The sequence below is a fragment of the Callorhinus ursinus genome, unplaced genomic scaffold (assembly GCF_003265705.2).
Source record: "Callorhinus ursinus isolate GAN/ISIS: 27379988/994484 unplaced genomic scaffold, GSC_fseal_2.0 scaffold72, whole genome shotgun sequence".
Lineage (NCBI taxonomy): Eukaryota > Metazoa > Chordata > Mammalia > Carnivora > Otariidae > Callorhinus > Callorhinus ursinus.
Genome location: NW_027397134.1, coordinates 3,698,499 through 3,718,074, shown reverse-complemented (window position 1 = coordinate 3,718,074; position 19,576 = coordinate 3,698,499). Strand labels below are relative to the sequence as shown.

At 46.7% G+C, this 19,576-nt stretch overlaps 1 protein-coding gene across 5 annotated transcripts in view; it reads right to left on the bottom strand.

Annotated features, from left to right (window-relative positions):
- The window catches only part of LOC112813186 (RNA-binding protein EWS), an 80,616-nt gene that overhangs the window by 49,018 nt on the left and 12,022 nt on the right, over positions 1–19,576 (bottom strand). For all 5 annotated transcript variants that reach the window (XM_025858172.2, XM_025858173.2, XM_073886829.1 and 2 more), the window contains exons 4-12: positions 16,728–16,811; positions 15,646–15,707; positions 13,528–13,648; positions 13,086–13,175; positions 12,156–12,311; positions 11,059–11,148; positions 10,862–10,914; positions 10,338–10,400; positions 10,189–10,233 (exon numbers count right to left, since the gene is read on the bottom strand). In XM_025858172.2, the coding sequence (XP_025713957.1) occupies positions 10,189–10,233; positions 10,338–10,400; positions 10,862–10,914; positions 11,059–11,148; positions 12,156–12,311; positions 13,086–13,175; positions 13,528–13,648; positions 15,646–15,707; positions 16,728–16,811 (764 nt within the window). The remainder of the gene's footprint in view (positions 1–10,188; positions 10,234–10,337; positions 10,401–10,861; positions 10,915–11,058; positions 11,149–12,155; positions 12,312–13,085; positions 13,176–13,527; positions 13,649–15,645; positions 15,708–16,727; positions 16,812–19,576) is intronic.

The following is a 19,576-nucleotide window of genomic DNA, read 5'->3' as shown; positions in this document are numbered from 1 at the left end:
CTAAAGTCTCTTTATTGCCGTTCCTTTCACCCAGTACATCATGCTTACCTTCCAACAAAAAATTACAAGGTATTCCGTAGGCTGCCTTTGAGTTTTGTTGATTGTTTCCTTTGCTGTGCAAAAGTTTTTGTTTTTTTTTTTGACACTCTTTTTTTTTTAATGATATTTCAAGATTTTTTGTTTATTTATTTGAGAGAGAGAGACAGTGAGAGAGGGAACACAAGCAGGGGGAGCAGGAGAGGGAGAAGCAGGCTTCCTGATGAGCAGGGAGCCCGACTCAGAGCTTGATCCCAGGACCCTGAGATCATAACCTGAGCTGAAGGCAGACACTTAACTGACTGAGCCACCCAGGCTCCCCACCCTAAGAGACTCTTAACTATAGGAAACAAACTGAGGGTTGCGGGAGGGGAGGTCGGTGGGGGGGATGGGGTAACTGGGGGATGGGCATTAAGGAAGGCACTTGATGGAAAGAGCACTGGATGTTGTATGCAACTGATGAATCACTAAATTCTACCTCTGAAACTAATAATACACTATATGTTAATTAAATTGAATTTAAATTTAAAAAATTTTTAAAAATTACAAGGCATACTAACAGACAAAAAACACAGTTTTAAGAGACTGAGCAAATACCAGAACCAGAGTCAGATACAGCACAGATGTTGAAATTATCAGACCAGGAATTAAAAAAAAACAACTATATGGGGCACCTGGGTGGCTCAGTCAGTTAAGTGTCTGCCTCCAGCTCAGGTCATGATCTTGGTGTCCTGGGAGCCCCACATCAAGCCCCACATCAGGCTCCCTGCTCAGTGGGGAGTCTGTTTCTCCCTCTCCCTCTACTCCTCCCCACTGCTCATGCTCTCTCTCTCTCAAATAAATAAATAATATTTTTAAAAAACAACTATGATTAATATGCTAAAGGCTTTAATGGAAAAAATTGACAACATGCAAGAACAGATGGATAATGTGAGCAGAGAGATGGAAATTCTAAGAATCAAAAAGAAATGCTAGATTTTGGTTGTAGGTGCTCTTCATAGAGTCAGTTACCTAAGGGTCATCCCATTCTTCCCAGGCCTCTTAAGAAATACTTCAATTCTAGCAAAGGCCCTGCTTTCTAGTATCAGGAGCCATGGTCCAGAAACACAAATTCAACAGAATTTCAGCCATTTATCTCCCAGACTGTCCCTTTCCTGAAGTTCTACCTAGAGCAGGAAAAAATAATGAAAACACTACCTGCAGTCACAAGTCCTTCAGTTTCCTGGCCAAGATTTCATATTCCTTTAGAGATACCTTTCAAGGAGAAAGTGACAAGGGAGGGGAACATAGGGGATTTCAAAGGTACTGATAAGGTTCTTCTTCTTAAGCTTGGTGTTGGGCACATGAATATATAATTTAATATTATTATTTAGATTTTTCAGGTTAAAAATTTTTTGCATGTATATTTGAAAAAAATGCTAGAGATCAAAAACTTGAAACAGAAATGAAGAATGCCTTTGAAGGGCTCATTAGTACACTGGGCATGGCAGAGGAAAGAATCTCTGAACTTGAGAATATGACAATTAGAAACTTTCCAAACTGAAAAGCAATGAGAAAAAAAGACTGAAAAAAGCAGAACAGAATATCCAAGAATGATGGGACAATTACAAAAAGTGTAACACATGTAATGAGAAGACCAGAAGGAGAAGAAAAAGAAAGGAACAGAGGCAATATTCGAAGCGATAATGACAGGATTTTCCCAAATTGTCAGACATCAAGCCACAGATCCAGGACGTTCAGAGAACACCAAGCAGGATAAATGCCAAAAAAAATACTATACCCTGGACAGATCATATTTAAACTTCAGAAAATCAAAGATAAAAAAGTATCTTGAAAGGGGCGCCTGGTTGGCTCAGTTGGTAGAGCATGAGACTCTTGATCTTAGGATCATGAGTTTGAGCTCCATTTTGGGTGTAGAGATTACTTGAAAAAGACAAAGTTAAAAAAAAAAAAGTATCTTGAAAGAAGCCAGAGGAAAAATCAACTTCTGTAGGGGAACAAAGATAAGACTTCCACCCAACTTCTCAGAAACCATTCCAGCAAGAAGAGAGCAGACTGAAATATTTTAAGTGTTGAGAGAATAAAACCACTGACCTAGAATTCTGCACCCTATGAAATTACCCTTCAGAAGTGAAGGAGAAAGAAAGACTTGCTCAGAAAAACAAAGACTGATGGAATTTGTTGCCAGTAATCTGCCTTGCAAGAAATGTTAAAAGGAAATCTTCAAAGAGAGGGAAGTGATAAGTCAGAAACTCGGGATCTACATAATGAAAGGAAGAGCATCAGAGAAGTAATGAAGGTAAAGTACAAACTTTTATTTCCTGTATTCTTTTTTTTTTAAATTTATTTATTTGTCAGAGAGAGAACACAAGCGGGGGGCGGGGCGCGTAGCAGGCAGAGGGAGAGCAGGCTCCCCGCTGAGCAAGGAGCCCGATGCGGGACTCGATCCCAGGACCTGGGATCATGACCTGAGCCGAAGGCAGACACTTAACCGACTGAGCCACCCAGGTGTCCCTATTTCCTGTATTCTTAACTGATCTAATAGATCAAATTGAACACTTTGTTCAAAATAGTAATACCAACAATGTATTTGATTATGTATGCTTATGCATATGTGTGTATGTGTATATAGATATATTTACATATAATTATGTATGAGTGAGATGAATGACAGCAATGATGTAAAGGAACAGGAGGGAAGAATTGAGAATATTTTATTATAAAGTGTTTGCACTAACCATGAAGCAGTATAGTGTTATCTGTAAGTAGATTTGGGTTAGTTGTAAATGTATATTGCAGACTTTGGGGAAACCACTACAAAAAGTGAAAAAGGAAGGGCAATTGATGTGCCAAGAAAGGAGAGAAAGTGGAATTATATAAAATGATGAATTAAAACTGCAAAAGGCAGAAAAATTGTAGAAGACAAAATAGGAACAAAGAATAAGAGCAACAAATAGAAGACAGTAAAAAATAGGGTAAATATTTATTTAATAATCCCTTTAAATCTCAATGGTTTATTTTTTATTTTTATTTTTTTTTTAAGATTTTATTTTTTGACAGAAAAAGACACAGCGAGAGAGGGAACACAAGCAGGGGGAGTGGGAGAGGGAGAACAGGCTTCCCGCAGAGCCAGGAGCCCGATGTGGGGCTTGATCCAAGGACCCTGGGATCATGACCTGAGCCAAAGGCAGACACTTAACGACTGAGCCACCCAGGCACCCCTATTTTTTTATTTTTTAAAAAATTTTATTTTTATGTAATCTCTACAGGCAGTGTGGGGCTCGAACTCATAACCCTGAAATCAAGAGTTGCGTGCTCCACAGAATGAGCCAGCCAGGTGCCCCTAAATGTCAATGGTTTAAATACACCAATTAAAAGTCAAGGAATGTCAGAGTGGATAAAAAAACCAAGACTCAACTATATGTTGTCTAGAAGAAGGCCACTTTAAATATAAAGACACATATAAAGCCAAGGGATGGAAAAAGATACACCATGCTAGCACTAATCAGAAGAAAACAGGAGTAGCTATATTAATTTCAGACAGAGCAAACTTCAGAGAAAGTAAAGTTATCATGGATAAAGAGGGACAAAACATAATGATAAAGGGATAAATACTCCATGAAGGCATAACAATCCTTAACGTGTATATGCCTAACAACAGAGCATCGAAATATACGAGGCCAAAACTGATAGAACTGCAAGGAAAAATGCAGGAATCTGCTATATCAGTTAGTTGGAAAGTCTAACATCCTCTGTCAGAAATGGACAGATCTAGACAGGCAGAAAATCAGAAAGAACATAGTTGAAATCAACAATACCATCTATCAACTGGATACAACTGACATCTATAAACTACTTCATCCAAAAACAGATTACACATTCTTCTCAAGCTTACGTGGAACATTCTGGGCCATAAAATATATCTCAATGAATTTCAAAGAACAGAAATCATACCATGCATGTTCTTAGGCCACAATGGAATTAAACTAGAAATTAATAACAGAAAGATAACTGGAAACTTCCCAAATACTTGGAAATTAAACAACAGACTTCCAAGTAACACATGGGTCAAATAGGAAATCTCAAGAGACATTTTAAAATACTTTGAACTACATAAAAATAAAATGACAACTTATCAAAATTTGTGGGATGTATCAAAAGCAATGCTTAGATGGAAATTATTGCATTGAATGTATATATTAGGAAAGAAGGAAGATCCAAAATCAATAATCTAAGCTTTGGCCTTAGAAAAGTAGGAAAAAGGAGAGCAAATTAAATCCAAAGTAAGCAAAATAAAAGAAATAATAGAAATTAGAGCTGAAATCAATGAAACTGAAAACAGGAAATCAATAGAGAAAATCAACAAAGCCAAAAGCTAGTTCTTTGAAAAAAATCAGTAAAACTGACATTCTCCTAGCCAGGATAATTCAAAGAGAAAGAAGAGACAAACAGATCAATGGAACAGAACAGAGAGCCCAGGAATATAAACATAGTTAACTGATCTTTGACAAAGGAGCAAAGACAATGCAATGCAGCAAAGATAATCTTTTTCAAAATGATGCTGGAACAACTGGACACTCACATGCAAAACAAAAAAATGAAATTATACCAATTCTTTACAGTCTCTTTCAGAGGACAGAAGCAGAGGGAATACGTCCTAACTCATTCTATGAAGCTAGCATTACCCTAATACCAAGACTGGACAAAAGCCCTATAAGAAAAGAAAACTACAGATCAATATCTCTCATGAACATAGATGCAAAATTCTTCAACAAAATATTAGCAAATGGAATCTAAGATGTATTAAAAAATTATATACCATGACCAAGAGGGATTTATTACAGGTATGGAAGGCTACTTTAACATTTGAAAATCAATTAATCAATCTGTCATCAACAGACTAAAGAAGAAAAATCACATGATCACATCAATAAGTCCAGAAGAAGCATGTGATAAAATCTAACACCCATTCATGATAAATACTCAGTAAACTAGGGATAGAGGGGAACTTCCTTAACTTGATAAAGAACATCTACAATAAACTTACTACTAACATCATAGTTAATGGTGAGAAACTCAAAACTTTCCTGCTAAAATCAGAACAAGGAAAGCATATCTGCTCTCACCAATGGTCATCAATATCATACTGGAAGTTCTAGCTAATGAAATAAGAAAAGGAAACAAAAAGTATACAGATTGGGAAGGAAGAAATAAAATTTTCCTTGTTTGCCAATGACATGATTATCTATGTAGAAAATCTGAAAAAAGTCAACAAAGAAACTCTTGGAACTAATAAGCAATTATAGCAAGGTTGAAGGATACAAGGCTAATAAACAAAAGTCAATCACTTTCCTATATACCATTAATGAATAAGGGGAATTTGAAATTAAAAACACATTACCATTTACATTAGCACTCCCCAAAACGAAATACTTCAGTATAAATCAGATGAAATATGTATAAGATCTATATGAAGAAAACCACAAAACTCTGAGGAAAAGTTGCAAAGAACTAAATAAATGGAGGGCTATTCCATGTTCATGGATGGGTGGACTCAATATTGTTGAGATGTCAGTTCTTCCCAACTTGATCTATAGATTCAATGTAATCCCAATCAAAATTCCAGCAAGATATTTTGTGGATATTGACCAGCTGACTCCAAAGTTTATACAAAGAAGGGAAAGACCCAGAATAGCCAACTCAATATTAAAGGAGAAGAACAAAGTCAGAGGACTAACACTACCCTACTTCAAGACTTACTATAAAGCTACAATAATCAGACAGTATGCAATTGGCAAAAGAATGAATCTAGACACAGGTCTCATACCCTTCAAAAAATTAACTCAAAATGGATCACAGGGGTGTCTGGGTGGCTCAGTCATTAAGCGTCTGCCTTTGGCTCAGGTCATGATCCCAGGGTCCTGGGATCGAGCCCTTCTTTGGACTCCCTCTTTGGCCGGAAGCCTGCTTCTCTCTCTCCCACTCCCCCTGCTTGTGTTCTCTCTCTCACTGTGTCTCTCTCTGTCAAATAAATAAATAAAGTCTTAAAAAAAAATATGGATCACAGATCTAAGCGTAAAATGCAAAACTATAGAACTCCTAGAAGATAACATAGGAGAAAACTTAGATGACCTTGGGTTTGATGATGATGTTTTAGATATAATACCAAAAGTACAATCCATGAAAGAAATCACTGATAAGCTGGAATTCATTAAAATTAAAAACTGCTCTGCAAAAGACAATGTCAAGAGAAGGAGAAGAGAAGCCACATACTGGGAGAAAATATTTGCAAAAGACACACCTGATAAAAGACTATTATCCAAAATATAGAAAGAACTCTTAAAACTCAACAATAAGAAAACCAATTTTAAAAAGCTTTTGCAATGGGGTACCTGAGTGGCTCAGTTTAAGTGCCCAACTCTTGATCTCAGCATCGTGAGTTCAAGCCCCATGTTGGGCTCCTTGCTGGTTGTGGAGCCTACTTAAACAAAAATAAAATAAAAATAAAAAATAAGAAGCTTTTGCACAGCAAAGGAAACCAACCAAAAAAAAAAAAGAAAAGAAAAGAAAAGAAAGAAAAAGAAAAAGAAAAACAAAAGGCAATCCATGGAATGGCAGAAAATATTTGCAAACCACCTATCTAATAAAGAGTTGATATCCAAAACATATAAGGAATTTATACAACTCAATTGGAAAACAACAACCCAACAAATAACCCAATTAAAAATAGGCAAGGACCTGAATAGACATTTTCCCAAAGAAGATACACAAACAGCCAATATGTATGTAAGGAGATGCTCAAGATCGCTAATTATCAGGGCTCAGTAGGGTGGGTGGCTCAGTAGGTTAAGCCTTCGGCTTAGGTCATAATCCCAGGGTTCAGCCGGGAGCCTGCTTCTCCCTCTCCCTCTGCCCACCACTCCCCCAGCTTGTGCTCTCTTTCTCTCTGTCAAATAAATAAATAAAATCTTTAAAAAAATCACTAATTATCAGGGAAATGCAAATCAAAACCATAACTTTAGATATCACCTTACACCTGTTGTCTCTCTCTCTCTATATATATAAAAACCCAAGAGAAAACAAAAGCTGGTGAGGATGTGAGAAAAAGGGAAGCCTTGTGCACTGTTGGTAGGAATATAAATTGATACAGACTTTATGGAAAACAGAATGGAGGTTCCTTAAGAAATTAAAAATAGAATTACCATACAATCCAGTGATCCCACTTCTGGGTATTTATCCAAAGAAAACAAAATCACTATCTCAAAGAATTATCTGCATTCCCTTGTTCACTGTAGCATTTATTCACAAAAGCCAAGATATGGAAACAACCTTAGTGCTTGTCAATGGATGAACGGATAAATGAAATATGCCGTGTATATATGTGTGTATGTACGTATGTATATATATAATGCAATGTTATTTATCCTTTAAAAAAGAAGGAAATTTTTCCATTTGTGACAACATGGATGACCCTGGAGGGCATTATGCTAAGTGAAATAAACCAGACAGAGAAAGACAAATACTGCATGGTATCACTTATATGTGGAATCTTAAAAAAAAAACCAAAACAACACAGAGAAACAGAAACAGTAGAATGGTGGTTGCCCGGGCCTGGGGCAGGGGATGGGAAATGGGAAAATTGATAAAGGAATATCAATTGTCAGTTATAACATGACTAAGTTCTGAGGATTTCACATACAGTATGGTGACTGTAGTTAACGATACTGTATCATGTAACTGCAATTTGCTAAGAGAGTAGATCTTAAGTGTTCTCACCACATATACACATACACACACACATACAGTGTGTTTCTCACAGAAAAGTTTCTTACAAAACTAAACATACTATATGATCCAGCAATTGCACTCATTAACATTTACCCAAATGAACTGAAAACATGTCCACACAAAACCCTGCACATGGATGTTTATTCATAACTGCCAAAACTTGGAAGAAACCAAGGTGTCTTTTAGTAGGTGAATGGATAAACAAACTGTGGTACATATGATGGAATATTATTTACAGCTAAAGAGAAATGAGTTATCAAACCATGAAAAGACATGGAGGAACTTTAAATGCATATTAGTGAAGAGGGAGGGATGAAGGGTAGAGCACCAAGGATTTTTAGGTCAGCGGAGCTACTCTATATGATACTACAATGGTGGATACATAACAGCATACATCTATCAATACTATAGAATGTACAACACCAAGAGGGAACCCTAATGTAAACTATGGACTTAGGGTGATAATGGGTCAATGTGGATTCAGTTGTACCCAATGTACCATTGTATGTGAGATGCTGATAGTGGGAGAAGCTGGGCATATTTGAGGACAGGGAGTATATGGAAATTCTCTGTACTTGCTGCTCAATTTTTCTGTGAACCCCCAAAAATGCTCTCTAAAAATAACTTTATCAATTAAGCAAAACAACCAACCAAAACAAAAATCCTGGCAGCCTTACTGATCTAGTAATCTTAGCAAACTCAAAGAAGGATGAACACAAAATCACACCCAACTATCTCATGATCAACCTGTTGAAAACCAAAGGTAAAGAGAAAATCTTAAAAGCCAAAGAAAAAAGACGTATAACATGCAGGGGAACAACAAGAACCACAACCAACTTCTCATGAGAAGTTGTAATTCTCTATGTCAGCCAGAAGACCATGCATGGAACAACATATTTAAAGTGCTAAAAGGGAGGAAAACTGCCAAACTATCATTGTATATCCAATTGAAAATATCTTTCAAAAAATTAAGGTAGGGGCTCCTGGTTGGCTCAGTTACTTAAGTGGTTGACTCTTGGTTTCGGCTCAGGTTGTGATCTCATGGGTTGTGAGACTGAGCCTCACGTCGGGCTCCCCACTCAGCAGGGAGTCTGCTTGATGACTCGCTCCCTCTGCCCATCATCGCATGTGCTTGCTCTCTCTCAAATAAATAAATACATCTTTAAAAAGAAATTTAAGGTAAAATGACGACAGTTTTAGATAAAAAGCAGGGAGGATTTGTTGCCAGCAGACCCATACAGGCAGAGCTAAAGGACATTCTTTAGGCTGAAGACAATGATACCAGATAGAATCTGGAGCTACAGGAAATCATTAGAAATGATAAATATATCGGTAGATGTGAAAGACTATTTTCCTAACTTCTTTCAAAGGCAACTGTTCAAAGCAGTAACAACAATGCATTGTTGGGATTATAACAAATGCAGAGTGAAATATATGACAGTGATAGAGCAGGGTTAGAAGGGGGCAAATTATACAGTTGTAATATTCCTATTTACATATGAAGTGGTATAATATTAATTGAAGCAAATTGTGATAAGTCAAGGATGCATATTGTTATCCTTAGAGCAACTGTGAAAAAGTAACACAAAGTCATTGGAAGAGATAAAATGGGACTGTAAACAGTACTCAATCTAAATGAAGACAGGAAAAAGGGGAAAAATTAAGAAGATGGGGTAAATAGAACACAAATAGCAAGATGGTTGACAAATGGAACCATATTAATAATTCTACATATCATTAAATGTAAATGAACTCAACAGTCAAGATGGTTTAAAAAATAAGTCCCAAGTATACGCTGTTTACCAGAGATATACTTTAAATAGAAAGACAGTGTTGAAAGCAAAAGGATTGAAAAAGATATACTATGCAAATGCTAAGAATAAGAAAGCTGGTGTGTTTATTTTAGTATCAAAGTAGAATACAGAACAAGGAGTATCACTAGAGAGAAAGATATTAATTTCATAAAGTTGACATTAAAATCCTGAACATGTATGCACCTAATAACAAAGCTTCAAAACACACTAAGCAAAAATTGACCAAACTAAAGGGAGAAATAGACAAATCTACAATCATAGATGGAAAGATGGAGAGTGAAAGAAGATAAATATAGAGTGTCAGACAGAGACACAGAAGAAAGAGAGAGACAGAGAAACGGATACAGAGACAAAGAGCCCAAGTGAACGAGAGGGATGTGACCTGATCCTAAGAGGCTGACAGGACCCAGAGACAAGGAAAGAGAGAGATGGACCATGCCCTGGACAGGAGGGAGAGTCGGGAGCTCTGGTTGCAGTGCAAGGAGCCAGAGCAGGGTCTGGACCTGTGGGATCCCAGGGGGGTGCTGTAAGGGGGGGCAGCATCACTCACCCGCTGCCCTGTGGAGCCTTGGGGGCCAGGCTCCCCACGCAGTCCCTGTGTGGGAGGGAGGAGAGGTACGAAGTCAGCTATTGGTGGGTGTGACCCAGGGACCCCAGGACTCCCCAGAATCTTCCACCAAGGGTTGCCTCAGTACTCACTCTCTCTCCCTTCTCTCCTGGGTTGCCAGAGATTCCTTTGGGTCCAGTGGGGCCTGGAGGTCCCTGAGCAACAAGACAGGGCCTCACTCTTGTGCTGAGGCAGGATGGGGTGGGCAGGGACTTGGTAGGGCAGAGGGGTCAAGGAGGGAGCCTCAGTTTGGCCTGGGCCTCTGGGTTCTTTATCACACTCCCAGTGCCTGGCACACAGCAGTGACTTTGTACAGCTCAGGGTTCAGAGTTATGGCCCTGGAGTCAGAGAGTCCCTGCCCTGATCCGGAAGTTGCCATGTGCTGGCAGCAGCCCTAGGTCAAGAACCTCTACCTTTCCTGGCCGCATGTGCTGACAATACTTGTTTCTCCTTACATGGACTGAATGAAAAGATTTATGGAAAGTAGTTTGCATATTAAGTGCTCCATAAATGCTTGAATGAATGAATGAAGGATGGATGGATATGTGGACTGATTAAGTGGGTGGGTGGATGAATGGATGGACAGATGAATGAGAGCAACTGGAGAACTACCCACCATGTGTCCAGGACTCCCAGGGATGCCCATGGGACCAGGAAGTCCAGGGGGACCTGGAATAAGACAGGATGTCCTCAGGACTGAAACAAAGTACAATGCCAGGAAGTCCACCATCCGCTCCCTCCTGAGAGCCACAGCCCTAGTCCCTCTGCCATTTCCCAACACTACCCCTTACCCTAGACCTGGACTCAACTTACCCATGGGCCCTGGGGGGCCTGGGAGTCCAGCTGGTCCCTGGGGCCAGTGGCTGCTGGTCTCAGTGAAGGTATTGGACAGTAACGGGTCCCCTGGGAGGAGGAAGATGGTGAGTCAGCAGGGCTGGGCTGGAGTATGGCAGTCAGTCTTTACCCGCCACCTCCGCCAAGCCAGCTGGGACTGCCCTGTGGGATAACCGGCAGTGTGGTTGGGGCTACCAGACAAATGCTCCAAGGGTGGGGAGTGTGGAGAGTACTGGTCCCACGGGACCAGGAGGCAGGGAGACCTGGGTTCTAACCTTACCACAGTCTAGCTGGTGACATCCCGCAAGACTCCACCTCGCTGAGCCTGTACTGCCACGTCAAATGGGAATAATAGTAAAAGCTACTGTTTATTGACCACCTACTTTGCACCGGGCTTCTGTGCATGGGGGTCATGGAGCTCTGGGAGAACTGTACAGTCAGTCTCCCCATTGTACAGATGAAGAAACTGAGGCTTGGGGAAGGAGGAGTGGTGAGATGGAATGAACGGCAGGATGGGGGAATACATGAATGGTGCCCAGCCATACACTAGAGATAGGGCACAGGTAGGATTGAATGTGGCCCTCCAAGCTCTGACCACTGGCAGCATGCATGTAGGTCAGGCTGGGGAGGAGGCGAAGGATACACGTCAGGGTCCCGCTGGGCGAGGGTTGGGGGGAGCTCTCTGAGCACAGGGCCAGGGAGCACAGAGCTCATTTCCTGCTGCCAGACCTTGAGCCTTCCGGTGCTCTGAGGGCTGGATCCTGGCCAGCTCCAACGCTTGGCAGGAGGGCCTCAGGCCGGTGGTTCCAAGCACAGGCTCTGGAGGACGCCTGGGTTTGAAGCCAGCCCCGCCCCCCAAGTCCTGGCTATGTGATCTCCCCTCTCTGGCCCTCAGTTTTCCTCATCTGAGAACAGAGGAGGACAGTGGCATCTGTTGGAAGACTGGGCGACACGTAGCTGACCAAAGGCAAGGTAAACAGAAGGTTCCTAGCAGATGGCAGCGGTACTGGGCTGATGGTTATGCCAACCTTGCCCCCACCCCCACCATTATCTGTCGTGACCCCCGCAGGACTCACCATACTGGGGGTTCCGGGTGTGGGGTGGTCCAACAGGGGCTGGGGGCCCAGGGGGCCCCGGGGGGCCAGGAGGCCCGGGTAGGCCTGGAGGTCCCTTCTCTCCAGGGGCGCCCACAGCTCCAGCCTGGCCAGGGCTTCCTGGGGGGCCCTGAGGACCTACAATGGAACCAGGGAGTTGGTGGGCATCTAGGAGGCAGGCAGACCCAGGGTGGCTTCCAGAGGGCAGGACAAGGCAGCCTGGCGGCATGGGGTATAAGAGGGCTCCAGAGGCCACAGGCCCAGGCCTGTCCTGGCTCTGACTTCCTTGGCCATGTAGGGGGGTGAACAGCTCTCTCCAGGGGCTTTAGGACAATGGACACTTGGTGCACAGCAGATTCTTAGGAAATGTTGATTTCCAGAATGTTCTCTTCTCTCCCTTCCAGGCTTCTGAATGAGTTGCTCCCTCTATCAGTCCTCCCTTTGCTCTGCCTGGTGTCCCTTCAAGTCATCCTTTAGGCCTCAGCTAAGATGTTACTCCTACCAGGAAGCCCTCCCCACCCCTCACCCCATCCAGGCTGGGTCTACGCTTCCTTCCTTGGGCCTCCCATACCTGCAACGTCCCCCAGAAGAACCCTGGTCACATGGTGGGGGGCATTGCTGTTTCTCCACTGCCTGGGCCCCCCCCCCACACTGGTCTGGGAGCTCCAGGAGGCAGGGACAGATCTGACCCCACCCCAGTGCCCAGCTCAGAGCCTGCTAGGGTAGGTGCCCAGGAAGCATAGGTCCAGTGAATGCAAAAGAGGGCTTCAGGGAGCCCAGGCGCAAGTGGAGGGGTGGTGAGCTGAGACACAAGTGGGTGGAAGGGGCCCAGGCTACCCTTGGCCAAGGAAGCGTTCACTGACAGGGCTGACCTGGATAGCTGGGGGTAGGGGCAGTGCTGTGGGCACTCACCTGGTGGGCCTCTCATCCCCATTGGGCCTCGGCTGCCAGTGTCTCCCTTGGGGCCAGTGGGCCCAGGAAGCCCCTGGCCACCAACTCGATCTGGGGGAGAAAGTTCATCAGCTTGGCAGAGCTTGCCCGACGCTGGCCCCAGCCCCTCAGCCAGCCCTACCATCTTGAGGGAGCAATGGGGCCCTCATGTTCTCTCTGGCTCTGGGTAGCCCTGGGGCAAGGGGGTAGGCAGGGGTCAGTGTCATCCAGGGTCCCTGCCCCCAGGTCCACTGTGTGGGACAGGGGCAATGGGGCTGCCGGGCCCCGTCCCCTCAGGCCCACTGGAGAACTGGGAAGACCGAGGCCCAGAAGGGTGTCAAGCTGGGAGTCAGCAGGGTGGGGACTGGAATCACTCCCTCGATTCATTCCCACGTGGGAACATGCCCCCTACTGACCCACTCACCTCGGAGGCCTTCATCCCCGGGGCTGCCCTGGGCACCTGGGGAGCCCCATAGTGGGACGGGGTCCCCGGGGGCAGCTGGGGTCGGGAGCACTGCCCGCTCAGTGACAGTGAGCACTGCCACCTGTGGAAGAAGAGGAAGGCAGGGTAGGATTCAGGGTCTCACCAGGGACAGGCCAGCTGTGGGGCCCCCGTGTTGGGCGCAGGAGGCCCGTGCACCCAGCAGAACCCAGCTTGGAGTGGAGACCCAGGGCTCAGAAATGACTGATTTTCAAACTGCACAATTCGTCCTTAGGAAAGCCAATACACACGGTCACTGCCACCCAAGTGGAGCTTTGGGTCGCTGTGTTTGCTGGGCCGTGCAGTTTTTCCCACACTGACCTGCATCAATAATCTGAAACTTCTCTTGGTCTCTTAAAGCACCACAGGCTGGAAGGATTTTTACTAAATTTGGAGGGAAGTTTGGGGGGGGGTCTGACATGAACTAGAGGCCCTGGGGTGTATACAAAACCACTTTGGGACCCAGGGTGGGGGAGTCTCTGAAAGGTCAGAGGTGTCTGCTGAGCCACTGACCAAGGATTAAACAGGGGCCAGAGGTGCCCTGGGTGGCTCAGTCGGTTAAGCATCCGACCGTTGATTTCAGCTCAGGTTGTGACCTCAGGGTTGTGAGATCAATCCCCTCATCGGGCTCCGCACTTAGCGCAGAGTCTGCTTGGGATTCTCTCTCTCCTCCCCCCTGTCCCTTCTCTCCTGCTCATGTGCACTCTCTCTCTAAAATAAATAAAAAAATAAAAAATAAACAAACAAACAAATAAATAAAATCTTTAAAAAGGGGGGGCCAGAATGCCCACTGACTGGGGGTGGGGGGTCATGTGGTCCCGTCCAGAGAACAGCTGAAACTCTTGTGCAGACCCTGAACAGAGAACCACGCCCCAGATCTGAGACTGAGCCCCTCATACCGGCTCTCCCGGGAGGAAGCCCTGGGGAGCAGTGTGGGCTTCCTGGAGCTCCCACACCTCATAACCGGGGTACTAGCACATGCTGGAAAACCAGAAGCTTGGTTTTCCCCCCGACACATGTGACAAAATGGAGGTGTTGTGGATGGCTGTCTGTCTGGTATTCCACCGAGCCATGTACACTAATTCCACAAAAACCACCCCTCCGGCCGTCTGGTTTCCAAATTTCCCTATCCATTATTAACATTCTGGTAAACATCTTCACATTGACTCTCCTTAAGATAAATTCCCAGAGTGACGGAGGAAAAGATATGCAGGTTAAGTATATATGTCTCTATGTGTGCTTAGAAAATCTGGAAGAAAAGATGCTTAAATGTTGACTGCCACTCCCTCTGGGGACACAAGTGACCGCTGCAGATGGTTTTCTGGTAGGTTTTTCACAGTTCCGAGTATTTCATGTTTCTAAATTTAGAATGTCTTACTTTTTTTTTTTTAAAGATTATTTTAGAGAGAGAGAGAGCGAGCGCGTGCATGTGCTTGCATGAGCAAGAGGCAGGGGAGGGGCAGAGGGAGAGAATCTCAAGCAGACTCCCCCCTGAGTGCAGAGCCCAATGCGGGGCTCCATCTCACAACGCCCAGATCATGACCTGAGCCGAAATGAAGAGTCGGCCGCTCAACCGACTGAGCCACCCAGATGCCCCTAGAATGTCTTACTTCCTAATTGCTAAAACCTTTTTATCTTGAAATAACTTGAGATGCCCAAAGATGTTTTGCTTTGGAAACTGGGAAGACAGTATTATTATGGTGGTGTGGGTGTGGGGGGATAAAGGGCAAAAGTGACAGGGCAAGTAGGGGACCCAGCCATGGGCTCTGGGAGATGTCTGCAAATCTCTGGCTGGGATGGGGATGAGGCTGCACAGGGGACCTTTGTGGGCCTCCCCGGGGAAAGGAGCAGGCAGGCCATCTGACTCTGAGCAGGCTTCCTGGGGATGGGCACGGAAGGGAGGCTAGCTTGTTCTGGAGGGTGGTGGGCGCCTGCTAGGGAGGCCACCTGCTCGTGGGTGTTAAAGCTCAGCTCAGCTGCACTGTGAGAATGATGAGCCGATGGGGTGTGGGGGTGTAGGGAGGGGGTAGGGGGGCAGAGGAGGGGCAGCTGCTCACCCACCTTGGCCTCCAGCACCTTCAGCCTCTCGGTCAGCTCTGACACTTTGCTGCAGTTGAGGCAACCTGCAGGGAGGGAGGAGGCTGGGGCCAGGTGTCTCAGGTTCCCTGTGGAGCCCCTCAGCCCCGGGGTGGGGGGCAGAATAGAAGGGGACAGACACCTGATGAACCCAACCCATGAGATGACCCAGCACAGGGAAGGGGCTATAGCCATGCCCTGAGGGTTTCCTTTGGCTCCAGAGCCTCCAGAGCAGAGCCAGGGACCCACCTCCTACAGCCTTGGCATCCCAGATGCCTCCTTCCCTCGAAGCCAGGGCAGGAAATCCTGTTGCTTCTCCCTGGGTGGGGCTGGCCTGGGCTTGCCGGCTTTAGGGACTGACACATCACAGCCTGGACTGCGCTGGCCTCAGAGGTGCCCCCCTCTGATCCCTCCCTCCACAAGCTACCTACCAGCTCCTTTGGCCTCCCCACCGATACCCCTAAGTGATCCATAGCAGTTCTGGCCCGTTATGCAACCTCAACCTCCCAGCGGCCGCCTACAGGGACTAGTGCTTTCAGGCTCGTCTCTCCATGATCCTGGGTGTTGGGACGAGTGTCACTCCAGTTCACATCTGAGGACACTGAGCTCAGAGCAAGGGTGGGGTGAGTCCTTAATGAGCACAAAGTCTGGGGTCGAGTCCCAGTGCTGCCCCTTCCTGGCTCTGGGCCTTGGGCAGGGCAGGTCTCCTCTCTGACCCTCAGCTTCCTCCTCTTTAACATGGGGACAATGATGCCTTCCTGGGGCTGGGAGGTTTAAATGAGTTGACAATGGAAAGCACCTGGCACAGTGCCTCACTCATTGCAGATGCTTAGAAAAGCATCCTTTCAATAAAAAGAGGAAACTGGGGGCTTGGGCCCGTGTCTGCGGGTCATGGGTCTTGGGGTGCTGGGCCCAGGTCGGACTCCCTCTAGGGCCCTGGGGTGGGCACGCCCCCTAACCCTACACTGGGGGACCCAGCCGGCCTCAGGACCATCACCACATTGCCCGGGCCCCTACCAGGCCTCCCCTAAACTGGAGGGACCCCAAGCAGCTGCCCCAGCACCCACCTGAGAAGGCTGTGGGCCGAAGCGCCATCCGTCGCATGGCGTTGCCGGACCACCCGGGCTCCACGAAGCCAGAGGAGCCTGCAACTGAGGGACAACAGGGGTGAGGGCCCTGCTGGCCTGCACCATTCTTGTTTCAGACCCGCCCCTGCCCGTCTGCTGCTGTTGCCCCAGCAGGGATCCCTACTCCCCTTAGCGCAGAGGGAGACAGAGGCCCAGAGAGGTGGGACAGTTTCCCGGGATCACACAGCATGAGCTGGGCTGAACTGGAACAAGAGAGCCAACCTGATGGGGTTGGGGACAGGGGCTGGCAATGGGTGGGGGCCATGGTGAGGCTTCCCCAGGGACCCCGGCAAGCTGCATGGGTTAAGAACTTAGAGCTAACAGATGCAAGGCCAGGTCCCAGCCCTGCTACTTGCTGACCTGTGCGACTTGTCCTCTTCAGACCCGCCTATTTTCCCATCCGTAAAATGGGGTCCTAAGGCCACTACATCTCCCAGGCTGGCGTGAGGCCCGAGGAAGGCAATGTGTGCCAAGCAGTGCATGGGGCACACAGTAGGCAGCTGGGACATCGCTGTCCACCCTCTCCCTGCCCCAGTTGGTAAGAAGACACAGAAGTGGATCCAGCCCTGGTTTTAAATAAAAACCAGAGGGAGGCTGGCTGCCTGGGAGGGCAAGGGGGGCTGTGTTCCAGGAGCCCACCCCTGCCACCATCCCTATGGAGAGCCGGCTGCCCTGGCCGGTCTGGCTTTGGGGGCCTGATTTTCTCCACAGCCAAAGGGATGGGGCTGGCCAAGCCAGGGGCAGGGGGCACAGCTGGAAGGGCTCCAGAGCCAGCGGTAGCAACTGCCCCCCTCCGCCCCCCAGGCCTGCCTTTTAAGGCCAAAAAGTGCTGTCGGGGGGGGGGGGGGGGGGGGGGGTGGGGGGGTGGAGAAGACCCAAATAAGGCGCTGGCCCGGAGGCTCAGAGCCAGGCTGTGGGTTAGTGCAGGGAGTGAGGCGCCGGGAACTCAAACCAGATGGGTGCCTCTGGCCAGCCCCCAGCAGGGAAGCCGCTAGACCCTGCTCACCACGGGGCCTTCACTCAGACTGGGCCTGCATCCCCAGCACGTTCTCCCTGGGGACCTGTGACTTGCCCCAGCGCAGGGAGTGAATCTCAACCAGGACTGAGGAAGAGGCAGGTTGGCAGCCCAAGACTGGGTTAGAGATTGGGGACAGGTTACGGGGGAGAGGGGAATGCCACTGTGAGCCATGGCCCATGTTAAGTGCTTTATATATCCCAGCTCAATCCTATATAGTAGATAATAACAGCTAGCACTTAACTCTGGGCCTGGCACATTCCACTAAGCACTTCTCATATACAGTCTTAATTCATTATCCTCCCAAAGCCCTCTAAGTGGGTGCTAGTATCACCTCCACTTTACAGACGGGGAAACTGAGGCACAGAGCTCCTCATTTGTCTATGCTCAGACAAATGGATGAGTGAATAGGAATCTCTCTCCTGGGGGAAAACAAGAAGGCTGGAGCCTGGACTTGAACCCAGGTCGGCCTAACTCCAGGGCCTGACCTCTCTGAGCCAGCTTGCACCTCAAGTCAGCCCACCGCGCAGAGGCAGAGAGGCCGGGCACCAGCAGGAATGCTGGCTCCAGAGGAGAATGGGCTCCCTGAGCTCTCCTCACCCTCTTTGCTCCCAGGTGAAGACATAAAAGGCCATTTTATTACCCTTTGCAGGACGCCGAACAAAAGAAGCCGCTGTCTCTCCAACCCCGTGGAAGTCTGGGCTTTTTCTGGGATGAAGTTTGGCAGAGCATCTGCCCAGCCCGCCCGCCCCTGCTACCCTGCTATTGTTTCCCTGTTTTTCCATGGCATTCCTCTAACGTGTCCTGTAACTGTGTCAGTTCCAAAGTCTGCTGCCCATCATCCGTCACCCCCCCGCTGGCTGGAATGTGAGCCCCACCAGGGTGGGGACCTAGCCTGCCCTGTGCATGGCCTGGAAAAGGGCCCGGTGCGTAGTAGGGCCTCCGTGGCCTCAAAACACCTTCTGTTCATGAAGGCATGAATCGCTGGCTGAAAAACAAATGCAAAGCAAACAAAATAAAAGGCAAAATAACGTGGACAACAGACGCAATGGTCTTAAAAATGAGCATAAATCTTCTAACATCACATGAGGGGTTCCCTGAGTTATTTGTGCACTTGTGGTTGGCAATTCTTTTTCATCCAATTTGCTTTCATGCATTTCACTGAGAGCCAGAGAGAACTAGAAAAGCTAATGAAAACATGGTCTGACCATCCGCATAGATGTAACTGGCTCAAAGTAATGGCAAGTCAAAATTTTAAAAGGAAGGAAGGAAGGAAGGAAGGAAGGAAGGAAGGAAGGAAGGAAGGAAGGAAGGAAGGAAGTTAAAGAAATACCAAAACTGTCTAAAAAACCCCCAGAATATGTTGGTTTTGGTTTCAGGATTCACAAAAACGATCCCCCAAACTCCTCCAAATTCTAATAAATGGACAGAACTACTTTAATGGGCAAACAAGGTTGTAAAATGGCCCTTTAGCACAGCAAATCCCAGTAGGGAAAAGGCCAAGCGTTGGGGGAGGTCTCCTGTTGTCCAAAAACATCACATCCTTCCCACTGGTGTTGGGCTAGGGCCCTTGGAGCAGACCCCAGTAGCCTAAAAGCCCCTCTCACCCCAGCCTAGTGGTCTGTCCCAAAGGGCTGCCCCCCCTCAGCCCCAACCTCGCCCTCTCAGGGGGCTTGGTCTAGGATCGCAAATCCCAGCTCCATTCTGGAAGCCTGACAGTGGGCTACTTCCCACCACCTGGAAGGTCTCCACCAGTACTACACACACACACACA